We start from the raw sequence: 22,115 nt of genomic DNA, 5'->3' as shown, positions 1-22,115 counted from the left end.
TTGTAACTGACCGGGCATCCGTCTCCCCCAGAATATTGTAGTTCTGCAGGGCATTGACCTTGCCACCTTGTCCGTCTCTGTGTTCCCACCACCTGGTGCAGAAAGTCTGCGAGAAGCTGGGCCCCAGGGCCGGGAGTTGGGGCTTGGCCCACTGCTGCCACTCTCACCATCCAGAAAAATCGAAAGGGTTGGAGTTCTTCCCCTCAGTCCTGGGGCTCTGGGCCGGGCCCCAGCCCCGCCTCACCACTCGGGCCGGCCCTCACCACTCCTCCTGTGCTGCTGTTACCCTCCTGCCCTGGATCCGTCTAGTTTTCAAAACGCTGCGTGAATACCCTTTTATCCTCAGCGCTAGTTTTTAACCTAGTTACCAGTCTTTCCTGTCCCAGAGGAAACTTCATCTCACTTTCTTGTACACCTCAGATCTGGGTGTTCGTTCTTCTCTTGGTCATCTTCTGTGCTGTTCCCTTGAAACCGCTCATGCTGTGGCCATGTCCTTCTGCGCATTCCATGCTCCTGTTTCCCCCCCCCCCAACACCCCCCCCCGAGGTGCTAATGGGGTGCTGCTATCCTTGTGGGACCCGGGAGCTGGCGGGTGGCAGAGGCAGCGTTTGGAGGCTGGTGTCTGAACCCCTTGCCCCTGACACGCAGACTGTGCTCAGGGGACCTTTGTGGAAGTGGCGGGGATGCCAGTTTGCACTGGGGTTGCACTTCTGTGTTGTTCTCTCTCAAGGCTGCAGACGGGCTGGTCTGTGCACACCTACCAGACAGAGAAGCAGAGGAAGAGCCAGTGCCTCAGCCTCGCCGAGGTGGAGGCCATCCTGCAGGTCATCCAGAGGGCCGAGCAGCTTGACTTCCTGGAACAGCAGAGAATCGGGTAAGGGCTGCTCCCAAGATGGGGCAGGAGCGAGGCCGTGGAGAGGGAAGCGAGGGCATTTAGTGCCAGATCGGTGTGCTGGGCTTCTGGCGCCCTGGCTCCTAGTTCCAGCTTTTCACTGGGAGTGAGTCAGCTCTGCCTGAACACCCCTGGCGTGCAGATTCCTAACCCAGCCTGTCCAAGCCTCAGTATACCCCTCTGTAAATAGGGATAGCGGCTGATGTATGGGCCCCAGGCTGTGGGGAGAATGAATGAGTGCCGTCAAACACGTTAAGGGCTGTTTAGCTCTGCACAAGGGAGGGTCGCTGTGGTTCAGCCAGGGGAGGGATTGACGTGGAGGCTGAACTGTGGGTTCTCCCATCAAAGACCAACAGGAGCCGCTCTCCAGCTTATTCTAAGCTCTTCCGGCCTCCGGCATCCAGAGCTGTCTCCTACATCGTCTTCAGTTTTGTCGTGTCTTTTTTTTTGTTTAATTACAAAAGCAATTCATTCTTCCTAGACAATCTGAAAAACACAGGCAGGCACAAGGAGGAAAACATAAATGCAGGGCACCGGCAGGAATTAATTTGATTCTGGTCTCCTTGTTCTTTTTCTATTTATCTTTTTCTATTAAATTAGATGATCACTTTTAAAAAGTCAGACATTGTAGAAATGCACAGTTCTAGAAAGTGAAAGCACCGCTGCAAAGACCACTGCTGTCCAAACAGTCTGTTGTCTGTGCCTCCGTAATACTGACATATTACTACCATTTCATTACAAAAAGGGTTTGTATCTGACAGACGAATTGCCTTTTGCTCTTTTCTCCCCACCACACCTGGCTGGGACCCCTCCCTCTCTCAGGCCTAGCCCGAGGGTCCTGCAAGGCTCTGCGGGTCTCCGAGGTGCCTGTGCTGGTGACTGATGGGCCAGCACCACATGCCTTGGGCTCCCCCAGGAGGGCGTGCTGGGAGCCGGTGAGGGGTGTCCCCCGTGGGCTCCCCGCAGCTGAGGGAAGCATTTGCGCTCCCCACCCCCACCCCCCATCCATCTGGGCTGCCCCCTTTGCCTTCCTTGTGCTGCTCACAGCGTCTGGCCTGGCTGTGAGCGCTGCGTTTGGCTGGGGCAGGAATGGCCCAGGAGGCAGTGAATCATCTCAGAAGGAGGAGGTGCATCCTGTGTGTTTCCATGAGTGGGAGTCACAGGGCTGTAGGGAGAGGGGGTCCCCCAAAAACAAGTGGGTCAGGCCAGGGCCAAACTCGGCTTTGCTCCCGGAGCCCTGCAGGTCCCTGGAAGAGGGACAGCGATTCCTGTGGAAGTCAGGAGTGCCAGCTGGAGGGCAGGTAGGCCGAGGCAGCCTCGGCGCCCAGTCCGCCCTCCGTCGGCCCCCAGGCAGGGCCTGATCACCCCAGGGGAGAGGGTGGAGTTGCCATGAGACTTGGGGTGGCCTGAGTGGGGCCCTGGCTCTACCTCTGAGGAACTGTGCAACGCTGGCAAGTGGCTTCACATCTCGGAGCCTCAATCTTCTCACCTTTAAAATGGGGGGAAAACAGCATCCTCTGCGCTGGGCGGTTGGGAGAGTTACAGGACATAACGTACCCACACCCTGTCTTCCATGCATTCAAGAATTTTCACCGGGAATCCACTGGGCGCTGGAGACACAGCGGCCAACGCAACAGAAGCAGAAGTGGCCGCCCTTGTTGTGGGCGTGGCAGTGTTGTATGACAGGTTGTCATGAAACAGGGGTCACGGTGGGCTGAGGGGCCGTGGGACTCAAGGAAAGGCACCTATCCTGGGCTCAGCGGGGTTCAAAGAGGACCTCTTTCTCTCTCTCCCTCTAGCTTCTCCGTCCACCCAGGTGCTTAAGCCAAAAGCCTCTACTCCATCCTGGATCTTTCTCTTACCTCTCCTCCCGCAAATCCATCCATGATGACTCTGAAATACAGCCCGTCCTGCTCTCCGTCCTCCTTCCGGAACCAGACCTCCCGCCGCCTCCTGCCGGCGTCCTCACTGGACTCCCCCTGTAATCCCAGCTTCCCGCAACAGCTGGAGGGAGCTTTTAGAAATGTCACTTAGATCAGATCACTCCTCTACTTAAAGCTCTTCAGTGGGTTCGCGTTGATCTTAGAAAACAACCCAAACTTCAAAAACCAATCCAACCCACAAGGCCCGTGTAATCTGGCCCCTCCTCGCCCCTCCAGCTTCCTTTATCTCAGGCAGTATAGCCCCCCTGGCCTTCTTACCATTCTAATGCGCCAGGGCCTTGCTCTTTGTACCTGCTGTTCCCTCTGCCTGGGGTGCTCCCCCAGCTCTTCACATGTTTGGTCCTTGTCATCCTTTACCTCTCAGTTCAGATGTCCTCAGAGAGGCCTTCACTAGTCACCATCTAACATGCCCTGCTCCCTCCCAGCCCCACTTATTTTATTTCATAACACTCCCCCCTCTGAAGGCAGTTTGCTTGTTTATGGACTTTCTCCCTTTATTGAACATAAATTCCATAAGAACAGGGACCGTGTCCATCTCTAGCCTGTTTGCTACAATATTCCCAGTGTCTGGCATGTTGTAGGTGCCCAGTTAATGGTTGGTGAGTGAGTGAATGATTAGGAGTTAGCCAGGGGAAGGGATGGGGCAGGGAACAGTACCCCAGGTGAGAGAACAACCCCCAGGAAGTGGTTATAGTATTGGGGCCCCTTGGCAGCCACGCCTGGGCAGGGGTCCGGTTGGAGACAGGAAGCACATGCCATCTGACTCTGTGTCCTGTGCTGCAGGCGGCTGGTGGAGCGGCTGGAGACCATGAGGCGCAATGTGATGGGGAACGGCCTCTCCCAGTGTCTGCTCTGTGGGGAGGTGCTGGGCTTCCTGGGCAGCTCGTCGGTGTTCTGCAAAGACTGCAGGAAGGTAAGGCCCTGCTCTGGCTTCCCAGCCTGGACCAGCCCTGTTACTCTGTGGCTTTGCATCCTGGCTCCCAGGAGTGTGTGTTTGTGTGCATTCGTGCATAAATGTGTGCACACATGATATCCTATGCTTCTTGGCAAGAAGGATTGGGGCCTGAAGGTCAAATGGCCAGGCTTCTAGTGCCAGCTCTGGGGAGTGGACCTCTGGATCTCACAGGCCTGGGTGTGAATTCAGCTATTCCACTAGCTATATGACTTCAGAAAACTTATTTACTATGTCAAGCCTCACCTTCCTCATCTATAAAATAGGGATAATGATAATATGTACCTTAGAGAGTTGTGAGGATTAGATATTATATGCAGAGCTCTTAAAACCTTGTTTGGGGGCTTCCCTGGTGGCGTAGTGGTTGAGAGTCCGCCTGCTGATGTGGGGGACACGGGTTCGTGCCCCGGTCCGGGAGGATCCCACGTGCCACGGAGCGGCTGGGCCCGTGAGCCATGGTCGCCGAGCCTGCGCGTCCGGAGCCTGTGCTCTGCAACGGGAGAGGCCACGGCAGTGAGAGGCCCAAGTACCACACACACACAAAAAAAAAAAACCAAAAAAAACAACACCTTGTTTGGCATATAAGTATTCAGGATGTTATTAGTTGTCATTAAATAAATACAATTTTCCTCAGGGCCAAACAGTTTGCTAAGATTATACTTCCTATTCTATTGGTCTGCTCTCTTGATCCCTGGCCACTCAAATGAGAATGATCTTTGCAGCAAGGCCAAGTGGATTTTCTCCTTTTCTTATACTCTACTGATTGTTCTAAGTTATGCCACATATTAATATTGAGTCCAAGACTTCTTAAAATAACCTTCTGTTTTTCCTGGAGTTTCTAATTGCCTTTCTTTTCTCATTGACCAAAGAATAATGTGCTTTCCAGTCCTCAAGGTTATTTAGCATCTGAATTTTACTCTCTATTGCGTGAAGCCTACTTTTTTTTTCCCTGCCAGAAACTCTTCTGGACTCTTATTCCTGCTCTAGCCTACAGTAGTTACTGCATAGCTGTCATCATGGGACTTCCCTTTACTGCCCTCCTAGGTTAGAAGCACTGTTCCCAAGTCACCATGTCTTTTTCTTTTTTTGTTTTTCACTCTAGTTTTACTAGAACCGATTCTCAAGTAACTTCCACGTGCTAGTCATTATTTTAAGCCTGGAGTTATTTTGGTGAACAAGGCAGAGAAAGAACTTTCTGTCTTGAGGAAAACAAAAAAAAGTAATGTAATAGATAATAAATAATAGTAAATAGGGAAGTAAATAAATAAAGTAAATAGTAAAGTAATAGAGAAGAAGATTTCAGGAAGAAATAAATTCTGGAAAGAATTAACAGGGAATAGAAGACCGAGGGTGGGGTGGGGCGTTAGGAGTTGAGAGGACTGTAAAATACGGGAACATCAAAGAAGTAAACATGGATTTGGCAGCAGAGGCCACTGGCAGCTTTGACAAGGGCATTTTCAGTGATGTTCAAAATCTGGATGAGAGAACCAAGGTGCAAAGAAGTTAATGTACCAAATGAATAGGAAAGCCAGAATTTCAGCTAAGGTCCCTTTTCCCCTGTTCTGTCGCATGTGGTGAACTGGGCTGAGGAATGTGGATTAACTGGTGAGGGGTCCCAAGAACAGTGGAGGTGTGGGAGGGGCCTGAGGGTCAGGGAGGGGGTGGGCACTTTGGTGCCGCTCCTCCGCAAGCCTCCATAGGCCTAGACTAGATAGATGCCAACGAGGTACTGGGCACAGGGACTCAGGAATGCCTTGCTCCCAGCACCTGGGCAGGTGGGGTTCTAGTATGTGACTTCTGCCTGGGAGAATGAGGCCCAACAGCCTGTTTCCTCCTCTGCCCCCCAACTCCATGACTACTATAAACGTCCGGGTTTGCGGGACCGTGAAGAGGCTGTCAGAGCCTTGTCTCCTTTCCCCGGAAAAGTTTGGGGCCTCTGCCGCAGAGGCAGCCTGCTGCCCCTGGTGCTGAAGGGTTAATGTCCGCTGCCCCTTGCAGAGCCGTTTCCTAGGCAACAGTGGGAGTCCCAGGGGAGAACCTCAGTGGATGTGGGGGTCCGGGGAATGCTCTTCCAGATACTCTCACCACCCCCACCCCATGGCTTTTCTTTTCGGGAGGACATTTCCACTTGAAATTGTTCTTATTTCACAGCAGGCTGAAGACTTGGTCCTGGCTTGGATGGTGAGATCAGGAGCCCTCTGAGTTTCTGAGGGGGACTTGTTCTGGGGTGAGAGTGGGAGGAGTGTGCCAGTTAGGGCCACAGCTGAATGATGGGCATTTGGGTGGGGGGGTTATCTTCATCCATCCTTGAGAAGACTGTGTCATTCAGTCAGTCATTCATTTCCTCATTGTGCAAATAGTAGAGGGTCTACTGTGTGCAGGCCCTGTTCTAGGTTCTGGCAATACCATGAACAAGATAAAGTCCTTGCTCTCATGGAGACTGTTTTCTAGGGGCAGGAGAAGACAGACAGTAAGCAAATATAAAATAACGTTAAATAGACCTAGGGCTCTGGAGTGAATTAAAGCAAGGTGCTCAAGTTGAGTCTCTGTGAGCTCAGACGTGACCACAAGCGGGAGCCAGCCCCAGGAAGGTCCAGGCGGAGGAGCGTTGCAGGCAGGGGACCAGCAAGCACCAAGGCCCCGAGGCAGAAATGAGCTGGGCACGTGTTCAAGGAACTAATGAAGGCGTCTGGAGCAGAGGGAGGGAGCGGTGGGCATAGCCAGTCACCCAGAGCTTTGCAAGTCAAGGTCAGGAGTTGAGGTGTGATTCTAAGTTTCATGGGATGTCAGTGGAGCGTTTCAAGCAGGGATGTAATGTGATCTGGTTTGTGTTTTTAAGAGGTGAGCCTAGCTGCTGTCTGGCAAGTGCGTTACAGGGGGACACAGAAGGAAAGCAGGGGATGAGTTAGGTGGCGATGGCTGTCACTGGAAGATGATGAGGTTGGGGACAAGGCAACATAGGGACAAAGGCCATATGCTAAGGGAATCAGTCTCTTCAGTGTATTCTAAGCAAATAGGGAGGGGTTAGGGGGGTGATTGAGGGTCTTAGGAAGGAAAGCGTGTCCTAGATTCCAAATGGGCCAGGGCTAGAGGTCACTTGGTCCTGCACGGTGAGGGGACAGAGGTCCTCCTGGGTTGCCAGTAAGTGCTGTTCTCATGCAGAGAGACCTGGGTTGTGCTCCAGCTTGGGCACAGTGCAGTGACCTTGTATGAGCCACTTAACCTCTCTGGGCCTCTGTTTCTTCATCTGTAAACGGGGGAATAGAACTACATCATCATTGGGTGGGTGTGAGGAGTAGATGAGCTAATGCAGGGAAGCCCTTAGTGTCGGGTCCATTGCAAACACTCAGTAAAGGATTCCTGTTATTATTATTATCACTATTATTATTAACTCACTTCGAGGTCCTAGCTGTTCAGACTGCCCAGGTGTTACAAGAATAGAACCAACCTCACATACATCTCAGAAGACGTTTAGTGACATCCCATGGATCAGTCAGCTCAGGCTACCATAACAAAAGACCACAGACTGGGTGGCTTCAACAACAGAACTTGATTTCTCATAGTTCTGGAGGCTGAGAAGTCCAAGATCAGTGTGCTGGCCAATCTGGTTTCTGATGAGGACTCTCCTCCTAGCTTGCAGACGGCCACCTTCTCACTGTGTCCACACATGGTGGAGAGAGAGCTCTGGTCTCTCTCCTACTTCAGATAAGGACACTAGTCCATTTGGATCAGGGCCCCTCCCTTATGACCTCATTTAACCTTAATTACCTACTAAAGACCCTGTCTCCAAATACAGTCACATTGGGGATTAGGGCCTCAACACAAGAATTTTGATGGGACACAATTCAGCCAATAGCAACCTATATTCTCCTTTTTACAATTCATGTTTTCCCTCCTTCCTTCTTCCTTCCTTCCTTCCTTCCTTCATCCCTCACTTCCTCCCTCCCTCTTTCCCTCCCTCCCTCCTTCCCTCCCTCCCTCCTCCCTCCCTCCCTGTCTCTCCCTGTCTCTCCCTCTCTCTCTCTCTCTCTCTCTCTCCCCCCCGCCACCCCTCTCCCTGGGATCTTACTTCCCCCACCAGGGATTGAACCTGGGCCCCAGCAGTGAAACTGCTGAGTCCTAACCACTGGACTGCCATGGAATTCCCTGCAGTTCATGTTTTCTTGAACTGAAAATTGGAGTTCCCACAGTTAGTCCCAAATTTTTTGTAATTTATATAAAAGCCTCTGGAAGCCTTTGTAGCTCTCCAGGATTGGATGTCTTAAGCAGGGAAACCAAACTTGATTTCTGTGCAAGTTCTTCAGGTGAGTCACTTATTCAGCCTGTTCTGGGTTAATTCTGGGTTAGGGGACTCCAAAAGGAGAAGGATCGAGGACGGCCACTACCCTCTGGTCCTCATGGTCAAGGTGGGCAGACAGTACCCTCTAGAGTGATGCTGACTATCGCTGGGACCAGGGTTTCCAGGACTGAGAACAATCAGGAGGGCTGCCTGGAGGAGCTGGCTCCTGAAAGTTGGTTAGGTTTCTGAGAGGCTGAAAGCAGAGTCGGGGGCATTCCAGGGATGGGAGAACAGCACAGCAGAGGCATACAGCTGGCAATGGGCTGGGCAAGTGCCTGAATCTGAGGATTCAGGCCCAGAAGACAGGGAGCACACCCTGGGCCACTCTGCCAGGTGGTGGTCGCTTAGGAGCCAAGTCTCTGGAGAATTAGGAGGGAGGCCCAGGCTTAACCTCACAGCCCCCTGTAAAGCTTTAGCCCTTGTACAGGGGCTCTCTGGTGTCTGGGAGGGATAGACAATGTCATCTATTCACTCTTTCAACAAATACGTGTTGTCATATAAATATGATAATATACTGGTGCAGGCATTGGGGATACAGTGTAAAGACACATAGATGCCTGCCCTCTAGGCAGTGGGTGTTAAATGATTATGGGTAATTAATTATAGTTGGGTTTGGGGTTACAGAGGCAGCCCTCGGGGACTAAGAGAGATCTAACAAGGTAGTGACCAAATTGGGGGTATCAGGAGCCCTCCACTCTGGGCTCACCAATTTCCGGGGTGCCTCCCTATTTATTTCTATCTCTCCTCTCCACCTCCCCACCTTTTGCAATGGCTATAGCGCTGGCTCCCAGGAGGTGTGTGGACAAGGGCAGGCTGCAGAGAAGGGATGCTGGGGAGATCTCTGACATGGGGAAGCATCCAGATCCATGTCTGGGGGACAGATCCTCAGGTGCGGCTGGCCACACGGCGGCGTCCCGAGCAAAAGCCCTGGCAGTGTTTGGCGGCCACAAGCTAATGAGCGTGCGGGTGGAACCCATGATGCTGGTCCTCGGAGCAGCGTCCCCTCTAATGACGCCTGCCTGCCCAGGCTGCCTGCTCTCATTATCAGAAGGCTGTGGTGGGAAGGGAGAGGGGCTGACTGGTTAATTAGAGAGGCCTGGCACTCCTAATTGCTTAGGATCTGAGTCTGCCAGCTTTCACTTCAATTGAGAGTCTGGCTTCACCAATAATAGGGAGGCTGGGCAGGGCTGCTGGAGAGCCCGCCTGAGCCCAGGATGGCATTGTCACTGTGCGGGGGAAGCAATCAGATTTTTCTCTGGTCTCAGCTAAAATATGCTCCACGTGTGGGAGCAGAGGAGCCTGCCCATGAAATAATGGTCTCGGTAATGTGTGCTGCGTCCTGGTGAAAAAGAGTGAGGCAGCCCCACTCTTTGCTCAAAGCCTTCAGGGGACATCCAGCTTGTGGGATCGGGGTGGGGTGGGGTGGGCAGGCATCCCCGACCCAGGATGGGGGGCCATTGGAGGAAAGGGACTAGGCCAGACCCTGATCCCTGTCCCCAACCCTGCTCAAGGCTCTGAGGAGCGGTATCCTGCTGAGGTCATCCCAGACCCACAGCAGGCAGTAACCCTGAAGCCACTAATCCCATCACAGGGGCTGCACCCGCATGACCTCTCATTGAACTCTAATCACCTCCCAAAGGCCCACCTCCAAACACCATCACATGGAGGGTTAGGATTTAAACACACAAATTTTGAGGGGACACAAATACTTCATCCATAGCACCTACTGAATAGGAACTCTGCCCACATAGGCAGTATGTTTAACAAACAGCACTCCTGGGGATTCTGATCCTCTTTGGGCTGGAAAACCCCTGCTCTGGGAATTCCCTGGAGGTCTAGTGGTAAGGACTCCGTGTGCTCACCGTTGAGGGCCTGGGTTCAATCCCTGGTCGGGGAACTAAGATCCCACAAACTGCATGGCATAGCCCCCCCTCCAAAAAAAAAAAAAAAAAACAACAACCCTGCTTTAAGGTCCCAGCCTCAGGCCCAGCTCAGGGTGGTGGTGAAGGACATCAAGTGACCGCCTTCCCCCTGCTTGTCTTGCTCCCCTTGCCCTCCCCATGTTCTCCCCTGCACCACACCCCCAAACCCTCCGCTTAGAGTCTCCTGCATCCTCCCTCAGGCCATGCTTGCTCTTGCAAACAGTGAACATGGAGGCCACTGTCTCACCTTGCGGTGTCCTTTGGAGTTTATAAAGCACTTTCACAAAAGTCATCCTTCTGGGTCCTTAGGACAAAGCCATAAGGGAATCAGGGTCGGTGAGTCTGTTCCACAGTCACAGATGGAGAACAGGGGCTCAGCTGAGGTGATGTGGGCTGCTCAGGTCACCTGGCCAGATAGTGGGGAGCTGGGTCCCCCAGGGTGAGTTGCTGTGCCATGCTGCCGCTCCATTGCTTCAGACCAAAGCATTCATTATCTCATGCTTTCCCTTCCTTGGAGAAGCAGGGATATCTTATTAAAGAACACAGGAGAAGAAACATCATACTCAATAGTTATTGAAAATTTTTCTCATAAAGTCTGGTATAAGACAAGTTCTATGTATCTTTATCACCACTTCTATCCAACATTGTGCTGGAAGCCTAACCAGTGCAATCAGGCAAGAAAAATAAATGTGTAGCATAAGGACTGGAGAATAGCTAAGACTGTCATTATCATGAAAACGTGATTGTATAACTAGAAAATCTGAAAAACTCTAAATACAAATGGTTAGTATTAATTGGTGAATTTAGCAAGGTGGTTGTATACAAGTTTAGTATACATACCAAAAAATCCGGACAGGCATACCTCAGAGATACTGTGGGTTTGGTTCCATACCACTGCAGTGAAGCAAATATTGCAATACAGTGACAAATTTTTTGGTTTCCCAGTTCATGTAAAAGTTATATTTACACTTTAGAGTCTTCCTTTCGTGAACAGTTTCTATGCAGTATGTGATGCTGTTTGATAGTATTTTACCCATAATAGAACTTCTTTTAAAATTGGAGTCAATCCTTTCAAACCCTGCCACTGCTTTATCAACTAAGTTTATGTGATAGTCTAAATCCTTTGTTGTCATTTCAACAATCTTCACTTCAACTATCTACTCCCTTCCCTGGGAGTACATTCCGCCTCAAGAAACCACTTTCTTTGCTCATCTATAAGAAACAACTCCTAGGGGCTTCCCTGGTGGCACAGTGGTTGAGAGTCCGCCTGCCGATGCAGGGGACACGGGTCCGTGCCCCGGTCCGGGAAGATCCTACATGTCGTGGAGCGGCTGGGCCCGTGAGCCATGGCCTCTGACCATAACAGTGAGAGGCCCACATACCGCAAAAAAAAAAAAAAAAAAAAAGGAACAACTCCTTATCTGTACAAGTTTTATCATGAGACTGCAGCAATTCAGTCACATCTTCAGGCTCCACTTGTAATTCTAGTTCTCTTGTTATTTCCACCACAGAAGTCTTGAACCCCTCAAAGTCATCCATGAGGATTGGAATCAACTTCTTCCAAATTCCTGATAATGTTGATATTTTGACCTCTTCCCATGAATCATGAATGTTCTAGTGGCATCTAGAATGGTGAATACTTTCCAGAAGGTTTTCAATTGACTTTGCCCAGATCCATCAGAGGAATCACTATCAATGGCAGCTATAGCCTTATGAAATGTATTTCTTTTTTTTTTCTTTTGCGGTACGCGGGCCTCTCACTGTCGCGGCCTCTCCCGTTGCGGAGCACAGGCTCCGGACGCGCAGGCTCAGCGGCCATGGCTCACGGGCCCAGCCGCTCCGCGGCACGTGGGATCTTCCCGGACCGGGGCACGAACCTGTGTCCCCTGCATCGGCAGGCGGACTCTCAACCACTGCGCCACCAGGGAAGCCCGAAATGTATTTCTTAAATAATAACACTTGAAAGTCGAAATTACTCCCTTATCCATGGGCTGCAGAATGGATGTTGTGTTAGCAGGCACGAAAACAGCGTTAATCTCATTGTACATCTCCATCAGAGCCCTTGGGTGACCAGATGCATTGTCAATGAGCAGTCATATTTTAAACAGAATCTTTTTTTCTCAGAAGTAGGTCTCAACAGTGGGCTTAAAATATTCAGTAAACCATGTTGTACACAGACATGCTGTGATCAGGCTTTGTTGTTCCGTTTATAGAGCTCAGGCAGAGTAGATTTAGCATAACTGTTAAGGACTCAAGGATTTCAGAATGGCAAATGAGCACTGTCTTTAACTTAAATCTTCATTAGCCCCTAGCAAGAAAGTCAGCCTGCCCTTTGAAGCTTTGAAGCCAGGCATTGACTTCCTCACTCTGGCTATGGAATCTCCTTCCAGTTAGAGGGCTGTTTCATCTATGTTGAAAATCCGCTGTTGAGTGTAGCCACCTTCATTAATTATCTTGGCTTGATCGCCTGGATTACTTGCTGCAGCTTCTGCGTCAGAACTTACTGCTTCACCTCTGCTCTTTTATGTTACGGAGACGGCTTCTTTCCTTAAACCTCATGAACCAACCTCAACTAGCTTCAGACTTCTGCAGCTTCCTCATCTCTCTCAGCCTTCATAGGATTGAAGAGAGTTAGGGCCTTGCTCTGGATTAAGACCTTCCTTAAGGGAATGTTGTGGCTGGTCTAATCTTCTATCCAGACCACTCAAACTTTTTCCATATTCATAATAAGGCTGTTTCACTTTCTTATCATTCATGGGTTCACTGAAGTAGCACTTTTTATTTCCTTCAATAACTTTTGCTTTTTATTCGCAACTTGGCTAACTGTTTGGTGCAAGAGACCTAGCTTGAGTCTGGCTCGGCTTTCTTTTTTTTTAAAAAAAAAAAAATTATTTATTTATTTATTTGGTTGCACTGGGTCTTAGTTGCGGCAGGCGGGCTCCTTAGTTGCGGAGAACCAACTCCTTAGTTGCAGCATGTGGGCTCCTTAGTTGTGGCTCACAGTCTCCTTAGTTGTGGCTCGCAGGCTCCTTAGCTGCAGCTTGCCAGCTCCTTGGTTGCATCACACGGGATCCTTAGTTGTGGCATGCAAACTCTTAGTTGCAGCATGCATGTGGGATCTAGTTCCGTGACCAGGGATCGAAGCCCGGCCCCCTGCATTGGGAGCGCGGAGTCCTACCCACTGTGCCACCAGGGAAGTCCCCTGGCTTGGCTTTCGACATGGCTTCCTCACCAAGCTTAACCATTTCTAGCTTTTGATTTAAAGAGAGAGACATGTGACTCTTCCTTTCAGATGAACACCTATAGGACGTTGGAGGGTTATTAAATGGCCTAATTTCAATATTGTCGTGTCTCAGGGAATAGGGTAACATCAAAGATCACTGATCACAGATCACCGTAACAAATATAATAATAATGAAACAATTTGAAATATTGTGAGAATCACCAAAAGGTAACGCAGAGACACAAAGTGAGCAAATGCCATCGGGAAAATGGCGCCGATAGACTTGCTCAACGTAGGGTGTCCACAAACCTTCAATTTGTAAAAAATGCAATATCTGCCAAGTGCAGTAAAGCAAAGCGTGATAAAATGAGGTGTGCCTGTATTTCTATACACCTGCTGCAAAAATGAGCGAAAATAAGAATTCCAGTGTATGGCAAAGGAGACACGGATGTGCAGTGGGAAAAGAATGGTCTTTTGGATAGACAACACATGGGCATTCGGATACTGACATGGAAAAGATGGATCTTGACTTTTACCTCCCACTAGGCACAAAAGTCAATTCCAGCTTGATTTCACATTTAAATGTGAAAGGTAAAATAATATTGGGGGAGGATAAATAAATAAGCAAACAAATAACAAAGAAAGAACACACTTTAAGGTGCAGCAGTGGCAGATGTGAGGACCCCAGGCGCACCCACATGGCCTTGTCCAGAGCCCACCCTCCCCCTGTATTCCCTTGATACCAGCAGTGGCCGGCTAGCTGCCCTCACCACCACTGGGGGGAACCAGCTTTTCTACCTACTTTCCCAAGACCTTCAGAAGCAGCCTGAATGTTCTCAGGATGTTCCCAATGCAAAAGCTAAGCACCTGAGGCTGGGTTGAGCCCACCTCAAGAGGCCCAGGCCTGAGTGGGCAGGAGAATGGAGCAGCCCTCTTGGGGGACTTTTACCTCCTTGGGAGCTGACTCAGCTCCATAGGCCCATCCCTGAAACTGAAATTGAATTTCATGAAGGTCTGATCTCTCTGCAGAATTTTTTGATTCATTCATTCCTTAAGGTTTTCTTGGCTGCTGACTCTATGCCAGGCCCTGCAGGTACCGTGACGGGCAAGGTGGACCTTGTCCTTGTACCCACCACTTGTCACAGTGAGACCCCATACTTCTCTCTTCTCAGTACTGTGCCGGACTCTGTTCTAAGGGCTTTTCACTTGTTAACTCATTCCTATCACCCCGACAGTCCTCCTGTCAACCCAGTGAGCTCAGCACCTTTATCATCCCCCCTTTACAGGTGGGGAAACTGAGGCTCAGAGTGGTTAAGTACCTTTCCCAAGATCACTCAGCCGGTCAGCCGTGGAGCCAGGATCTGATCCCAGGCAGTCTGGCTCCGAGGATCCTTGCCATTTTACCGCCCTACCACATCACCCCCACGGAGTTGATGAGCTAGAAAGGCGAGATGGACGAGAATAAGAAAATACAACAATTCCAGAAAGTGGGAGGCAGAAACCTAAAAACTGAAGGTGGGGGGCACTCGAACAGCCGGTGGGACGGGCGTGGGAAGGCAGCTCTTTTATTTCGGATGTGCAGCATGGGCCTCTATGAAGAGGTGACGTCTGAGCTGGGACCGTGATGAGGAAACGCAAGATCTGGCAGAAAGTATCCCAGGCAGGGGGAGCGGCGTGGGTGGGAAAGAGCACAGCGTAAGTGGGGACCGGAAAGGAGGCCAGGGAGGCAAGGGAAGGGGGAGGCCCCACTGATGACCCCTCACATCTCCGTAGCCTGGCCCTTGCTGGGTCTGTGTGGTGGCAGCTGCCCCACCCTGCTCCTCGGATTAATTTGGATCCCCCCAAATCAGAGGCAAAGTTAAAAAATTATTTATTTTTTAATTTGTGGTGAAAAATGTACAAACCTAAAATATACCATTTAAATCATTTTTATGTGTACAGTTCAGGGGCGTTAAGTACCTTCACATTGTTGGGCGGCCGTCACCACCATCATCTCCAGAGCTTTTTCGTCTTGCAGAACTGAAGTCGTATACCCATTAAATGGTAACTCCCCATCCCCACCCACCCCAGGCCCTGGCACCCCACTTCTTTCTGTCCCTGTGTTTGACTACTCTGGGTACCTCATACAAGCATTCATGCAGTATCTGTCTTTCTGTGACTGGCTTCTGTCACTTTGCATAATGTCTTCAAGGTCCATCCACGTGGTAGCACGTGTGAGAACGCCCTTCCTTTTTAAGGCTAAATAATAATATTGTGTATGTAACACGTTTTGCTGATCCATTCATCTGGCAATGGACACTTGGTTTGCTTCCGCGTTTTAGCTCTCGTGAATCGTGCTCCTGTGAATATGGGTGTGCAAATATCTCTTTGAGACCCTGCTTTCAGTTCTTGTGGGTGTATACCCAGAAGCGGAATTGCTGGATCATGGGGGAATTCTGTTTAATTTTTGGAGGACCCGTCATACGGTTTTCCCCGGCGGGTGCACCATTTTACAATCGCACCAACAGTGCGCGAGGGTTAGGAGGGGGCAGGTTTTTGCAGGGGCCTCCCTCCTGAATGGGAGGTGCGGTGAAAGTCATCCTTGGCTCCCTGTCCCCTGCTCCCTTTCTAGACCCAGCGCTCAGCATCTCTGTCCCTCAGGTGCGGCTGCAAAAACAGCAAAGCTTCTTGAGCAAGAGCTGTTTCATCTGAGCTGCCTCCAAATTGGCCCTGCAATGTCCTTTTTCCTCCTCGACCTAATTCAGATGTTAGGAGACGTGTGTTTGTGCCTCATTACGGAGATGGATTTTTCATTCAGCTACTGATGTTTCCTAAATTCCCGGAAAAAGTCACTTAATTCATCTGCCCCGAGGGTCCTCTCTGACTGCTTGGCAGGAATTGACTTGGCTGCCGTTGCCGGGATGGGAGGGTTGGACCAGACCCCACACAGCATCTTGGAACATCTGCCTCCATCAGGAGTCTGACAAACAGAACGTCTCCGTCAAGGCACCCTTCTTCTTTCTTGCTGCCCTGGTGCCTGTGCTGTGGCTTTTCCTCCCCCAGAGTAGCTTCTTTCTTTCCACTTTGTGCACTTCAGAGCCCTTCTGATAGCCGGATCTGACACTGACCTCCAACTCAGGGTCATCAGGACAAAGGCAGCGGAGGAGCTGCTGAGAGCCAGGCTGGGCTCCCGGTGGCAAGGCCCACAGTGTCCTGGAGAGAGACCAGCGCCATGGTCATTGGCCATCTTGATACCCTGCCCACTAAGCTCGCCTTCCAGCCAAGCCCTGCCCTCTAGGAGCTCACCTGGTGACAGATAATGCAGCTCGGTGTGACAAGTGCTGTAGACGCAGACGGCATGGAGTGATCCCAGAGTGGAGGGGCAAGGGTGGCTGGCCCCTGACAGGTACGGGAGGCTGCAGCGTGGAGCTCACTTTGAGCTGAGCCTGGGAGGGTGGATACCCAGGGGGCAGGGGTGGTGCGTTTCAGGAGGAGGTGCAGGGACTGGTGGGCGTTTGGCAGAGCTGGCGGATGTCGGGGAGGGAGGGAGAAGGAGGGGGTGATGGCGAGAGGCAGGCTGAGGAAGGGAGAGAATGAAGCGAGGAGGATCCCGCAGGGGCCCCGTGTTCCGGGCTGTTGGCGGCAGAGCCCTCAGAGGGTGCTGAGCAGGTGATGACTGTCAGGTGGGCCTCTGGGGAGCTTAAGTCCAGAGGTGGATTTGGAGGAGGGAACGCGCGTAGTGGGTTGGAGAGAGCCCGTCAGATGCTGAATTATCCAATTAGCAATACTAAAGGCCTGAATTCAGGCAAGAACAACCAGAATGGGGGCTTCAAAGACGGTTAAGAGTCAGAAATAACAAAATCTGCCCGTGATCAAGAGCTCACTGCGGGCCAGGCCCCTGCTTAGCTATCAGCCACCCTTCCCTTCCCTGCAACTCCTTTCCCGGGCTGCTCACACACCCTTCAGGGGCAGGACTGGGGTGGGGACACTGGGCCCGGGCCCACCTTCTCTTGCTCCAGACGCCTTTCATCCTGCTCCCTGTTAGGCCTGGCCTCTCCCCTCGTCTGCATCTCTCCCAGGGCCGCAGACCTCTGCACTTGGGCTTCTGCTGCCGTCCTTCGCTCAGCACTCTCCCCCGATACACACATCCTACCCGTGTCTGAGGCCCAGTTGAGGGCGCGGGTCCCTGTGTATGTCAGAGGATGGACACAGCTAGTGGGGTGGGATAGGGGCGGGGCCGGTGTTGCCTAACTCCTCCTGCCTGCTACACCTGCACTGCGCTGAGTGGACCGGGCATCAGGAGTGCAGGAGAGCTCTGCCCTGGGCTCCCCCTGTGACCTCGGGTTAAAATCCCTTCCCTCATGCTCCCTGTGAAAGGAAGCAGTTGGAGGGGTTGGAGGAGAGGGTCTCCCGGGCTGTCCAGCAGTTTCCTCCCGTGACGCTCAGGTCAGCCCAGTCCTTTGCAGGATCAGCACCCCGGAACCTGCTCCGCAGGGGCCTGCACAGGTCAGGGAGCAGCCGCCGCCGCAGCTGTGAGCTAAAGCTCATTTCTCTGCATCTCCGGAACACAGCTCGGTTTGTTGTTATTTTAAAGCCACGGCAGGTGTGCTTCCCAATTGCCTTTGGCTCAGGCTGTGATTGAGTCTGTGTCCTCTCAGCAGAAGGAAGCCAGGGTGGGGGTCGGCATGTGCTTCTGAAAGCCCCCTCTGCCCCTGATGTTCCTAGGATGCCATAAGTCCCTCAGAGCCCCCTGGAGGTCAGTAGGCAAAAGGCGGTAATTATACCCATTTTCCAGATGGAGAAACTGAGGCTCAGAGGGATAACTTGCTCCTGGTGGCACAGCCAGGGCCTTGCAGTTCCTCCTACCTCTTGGTTCAGAACTTTGCCCACATGCCCTTTGGGAAGTAAAGAGAGCTGAAGACACGCAGGAGACCCCCGAAGGAAGGTGTTGTCTGGTGCCAGCTTGTCCATGGAGTGCAAAGGCCATTGGCTAAGTGCCCACAACACTGGGGAAGGGATGGTAGCCCCAGCACTAGGGCTCACCATCCATAGTCGGGTGTGGCACCCTGAGCACCCCTGAGGCAGGACCCCGCCCCCCAGAGTTTGTCACACCCCTAAGGTGGCTGAGCAGCAGCTGGACACACGTGGGGGTGTTTGTAGTTGTTGAGTCACGGACTGGTCAGTGTGAGGCCAGCCCCTCACTGAGCGGGCAGAGTGTCTGTAGGCTTGGGCTCGGGTTGGGTTTGGGGACACCAGCCGGGCCTCCCCACTGAGACATCCATCCGTCCGGCACCCCCTTGGGCGCCTCGCTACCCCCCCCCCCTCAGTGGCTCTTCTCCCGGGGTCTGGTCAGCGTAGCGAGCCCGCCGGCAGCAGGAAGCCGTGTTGGCAAATCTGGTTAGCGGCTGTTACCAGGAACAGTAATTTTGTGCAGCCTCTTGTCCTCTGTTGCAGTAAATAACAGATAATGACATTTCCAGTCCGAGCTGTGGCCAGCACTGCCCACGTGGCCCTCGCCTCGCCAGCTGTGCCCCGCAAGCTGCCACCCTTCGCAGGCCCTGCGATTCTTCATCGCTCTCAAATTGCCCCTGTTTTTCCTGCTGCCGTCGCTTCCCGCACAGCTGTTTGCTGTTCACTGACCTTAACTGGAGGCGGATTCAGCCTGTCCTTCTGTTTCCCCGCGGGGAAACCAGGACGCCGCTCTTGCAGATAGAGGGAGCAGAGGGGAGCACGGGAGCCGGCTTCTCACCAGGGCACCCTTTAGCCCGGGCCTCCAAACCAGGCAAGAGCCAGCCAGGCCTTTCTCAGAGGGCACTTTTGAGCTCTCTCCTTCCAAACCCTTTCCTCACCCTTGTCATCCTGCCTTCCATAGGAGGGATGACTCTCCCAGGTTACAGATGCAGGAACTGAGGCTGAGAGGGGTTATGATCTGCCAAGCCTTCCAGAGACCCCGCTGCCCAAGAACCACATCAGCCTCGCTGAGTTGCCAGGCACAGACAGGAGTGTAGTCTGGGCCCCCCAGGGAGTGAGGCCTGAGCACCAGGCTGTCGCTGCGGGGCCTCCCCCCCGCCCCCCCGGCTCCTGACTGCCTGCAGTGGAGTATCATCCGCTTTCTAGCTCATTCTCTGCTTCTCTGCTTCTTCGTCTTGCTCAAGTGTGGCTTTTTCCCTCCGGTTGAAGTCTTCAGTGTCTGTCTACTGGCCACTCTGTTCTACTGCCTAGAATAGAGTCTAACCGCTGCCACTTGGTATCCAGGGCCCTCAGTCCATTCGTGGCCTGAGCACAAGCTGCTCACCGTAGCAGCATAAACTGCATACCGGGCTGGGAGTCCCGAGGCCTGAGGTTCAGACCTGACTCCACCTGGCCCAGACCTGTCGCCGCGCTCCCTGGAGCTCTGTTCCTGCATATCACCAGGGTCCTTAGCTGATCATTAGTGCTGTCGCTCCTGGAATGTGAAGAAGCCCTAAGGTGTTTGTCAAGTCCGCTGTATTGTTCAAATTTAAAAAAAAAAATCAGTTCCAGCGACAGGTACTTACTGGCTTCGAGGGCGTTTACTGTGTCCTGGCACTGGAGTGGGCACAGAGAAGGGAGAGGGTATTTTCACATAAACTGACCTTTTGAGAGTTGGGATAACCCTGGAAAGTGAGAGAAGACGGTGCTGACCCTGGGACAGGTGAGGCTGCCGAGGAGCTGAATGTCCACACTGGGCTGGTGGGGGGAATCTGTGCTAACTTGGCTTCCTGTGGACCCTGGATTGGCCTTCTCTAGTCTCCCCAAGCCCTCCGCACTCCCCACCCTGTTCTCTTTGGCCCAGCAGCTTGAATTTGTTGTCTGGTCGACTGTCTGCATCCAGCCCTGCTCCTCTGGTTCTGCGCTGGGGCCCCTCCTGCTCCCCCCGGTCCTGGCCCCACCCCCACAGAGGCCCCTCCCCCTTCTTATGCCCTCCCCCTCCACCAGCTCCTTCAGAGCCCAAATGCTCATACCTCCTTCAGCCTAAACAAACATTTATTGAGCACCTACAGTGTGCCAAGCACCAGTCCAGGTTCCAGAGTGACCTCAGGGTCAGGCCAAGCCTCGGCCCCTCCTGAAGCACCTGTTCTAAGGGTGGTGAAACTGACAGTAGATGCACTGAGACCAATATCGAAAGTTCACCCGTCTACACGGCCTCTCACTTGCCTTGCGTTCCCAAGCTTCAGGCGACGCCGTGTGCTGGCCCTCCCTCGTCTCTGTCCCCTGCCTTCCTCCCAAGCTCTGGACTTGGGTGTCACCTGCGGCGGGACGACTCTTCCAAGGAGTCCACTCGCACTGCAAAAGCATCCGTGTGTCCAAAGCCGAATATTTTGCCGGCCGCTCGTCCCCACTCTGTTAACATGACCACCGTCCATCCTGTTGGCCAGCTGGCAGCCTCTAGAATGAACCAGAGTCCTTCCTTTTCCTCACCTTCCATACCCAGCTAGGATTGGAATTCCATAGGCGTCTGGGAATGTTCTGGAAAAAGAGCCTCTGCTGAGAATACAGAGGACAAACTGACCAGGAGTGACTGTATCTGTATTTTCAGCAAAGGCGCTTTTTCTGAAACTCAGATCTGGTCGTGCCCCTCCCCTCCTTAAAAACCACCATCGGCCCCCAGGTTTCTGCAGAATCCCAACCCCACAGTCCATGACGCTTGTCAGTCAGCCCCTCCCTTACTTCCTAGCCACCTACACGCCAGAGGCCTGCGAAACTTGGGGGTTTAAACAAGAACAACAATGTCCTTTTTCTAGAGGGAGCATAGTCCCAGGATAGACAATTTCAATATGATGCCATTAAGACTCCTCTAGAGATGCTGACCCATATTGGGAGCGCACGGGAGGGAGTAACCAGTGCTTCCCCTGGGGGGAAATCAAGGAAGGAGTCACAGAGGAGGAGACATTTGAGTTGTTCCTAAAGGATGCGTAGGAGTTCGCTAGTCATGAGGCAAAGCCTGGGTGAAAGCATGGAGACAGGGAAGTACCTAGAGTGTTGGAAACAGGCAGTGAGGCGTTTGGGGCTGGCATGGTGGGCTTGGTGAGGCTGGAGAGTTAGGCAGGGGCCGAGGAGGAAGCCTCTCACATGTGTGTGCATCCGTCTTCTTGTTTCTGTGCCCTCAGCCTGTGAGCCTCGCTGTGTTCTCCACCCAGTCCAGGGCCTGGTAGCAGCAGGGCCTTAGGAAGTGTTTGCTGAATGCTCTTGACGTCATTGGCCCAACCTGCTGCTAAAGTTGCTGCCCACCGAATTCGAGGGGGAGGGCTGGTGAAGGTCCACTGGAGACCCCCACCTGGCCTTCCCATGGAGATTTCAAGCGTTCCAAAAGCACGGCTCCGACTTCGGTACCTTTGGGGATCCGTCCCACAGGCTGGTCGCACACCCTAGAGCCACAGAATTTCGGAGCTAGGATGTGCTCAGCACACCTGGCCAGGGGCTCCTTGCCTGGCCCTCCCTCCAAGTTATGGCTTTGCGGCAGCCCCAGAGGAGCCACGCTCACTTGTAGCCTTAGCTGGGAGGCTGCTGATAGGGGCAGGGTGTTTTTAGGATGCTGATTGTGAGGACAGAAAGCCAAAATGATCCAGCCTCTCCCTTGGCTGTGCTCTTGTAACAGAGCCTGGGCCAGGTGGCTACCAGGTGGCAGGCACGCCCCTGGGTGAGAGATTATCTGTGGGAGGCCCCAGCCCAGTGCTTCGGGAAAACAGAGGTTGGTTATGCAACCATGGCCTGGCTGGGGGAGGCTGGAGCTGGCTGCGTCTGGGGCCTTTAATTGCCCGAGTTCACGTTCCCGGGATGGCCAGTGTCTGTCTCGGCCGTGTGTCTTCAGACCACCACTGTGCACTGGAGAACCCCATCCGCTTC

At 52.5% G+C, this 22,115-nt stretch overlaps 1 protein-coding gene across 7 annotated transcripts in view; it reads left to right on the top strand.

Moving 5' to 3' along the window:
- The window catches only part of RPH3AL (rabphilin 3A like (without C2 domains)), a 129,972-nt gene that overhangs the window by 45,414 nt on the left and 62,443 nt on the right, over positions 1-22,115 (top strand). For all 7 annotated transcript variants that reach the window (XM_067020649.1, XM_067020648.1, XM_067020645.1 and 4 more), the window contains 2 exons: positions 731-874; positions 3,619-3,748. In XM_067020649.1, the coding sequence (XP_066876750.1) occupies positions 731-874; positions 3,619-3,748 (274 nt within the window). The remainder of the gene's footprint in view (positions 1-730; positions 875-3,618; positions 3,749-22,115) is intronic.

This window comes from Kogia breviceps, chromosome 19 (genome assembly GCF_026419965.1).
Source record: "Kogia breviceps isolate mKogBre1 chromosome 19, mKogBre1 haplotype 1, whole genome shotgun sequence".
Taxonomy (NCBI): Eukaryota; Metazoa; Chordata; class Mammalia; order Artiodactyla; family Physeteridae; genus Kogia; species Kogia breviceps.
This window is presented reverse-complemented; position numbering and strand designations above follow the sequence as displayed.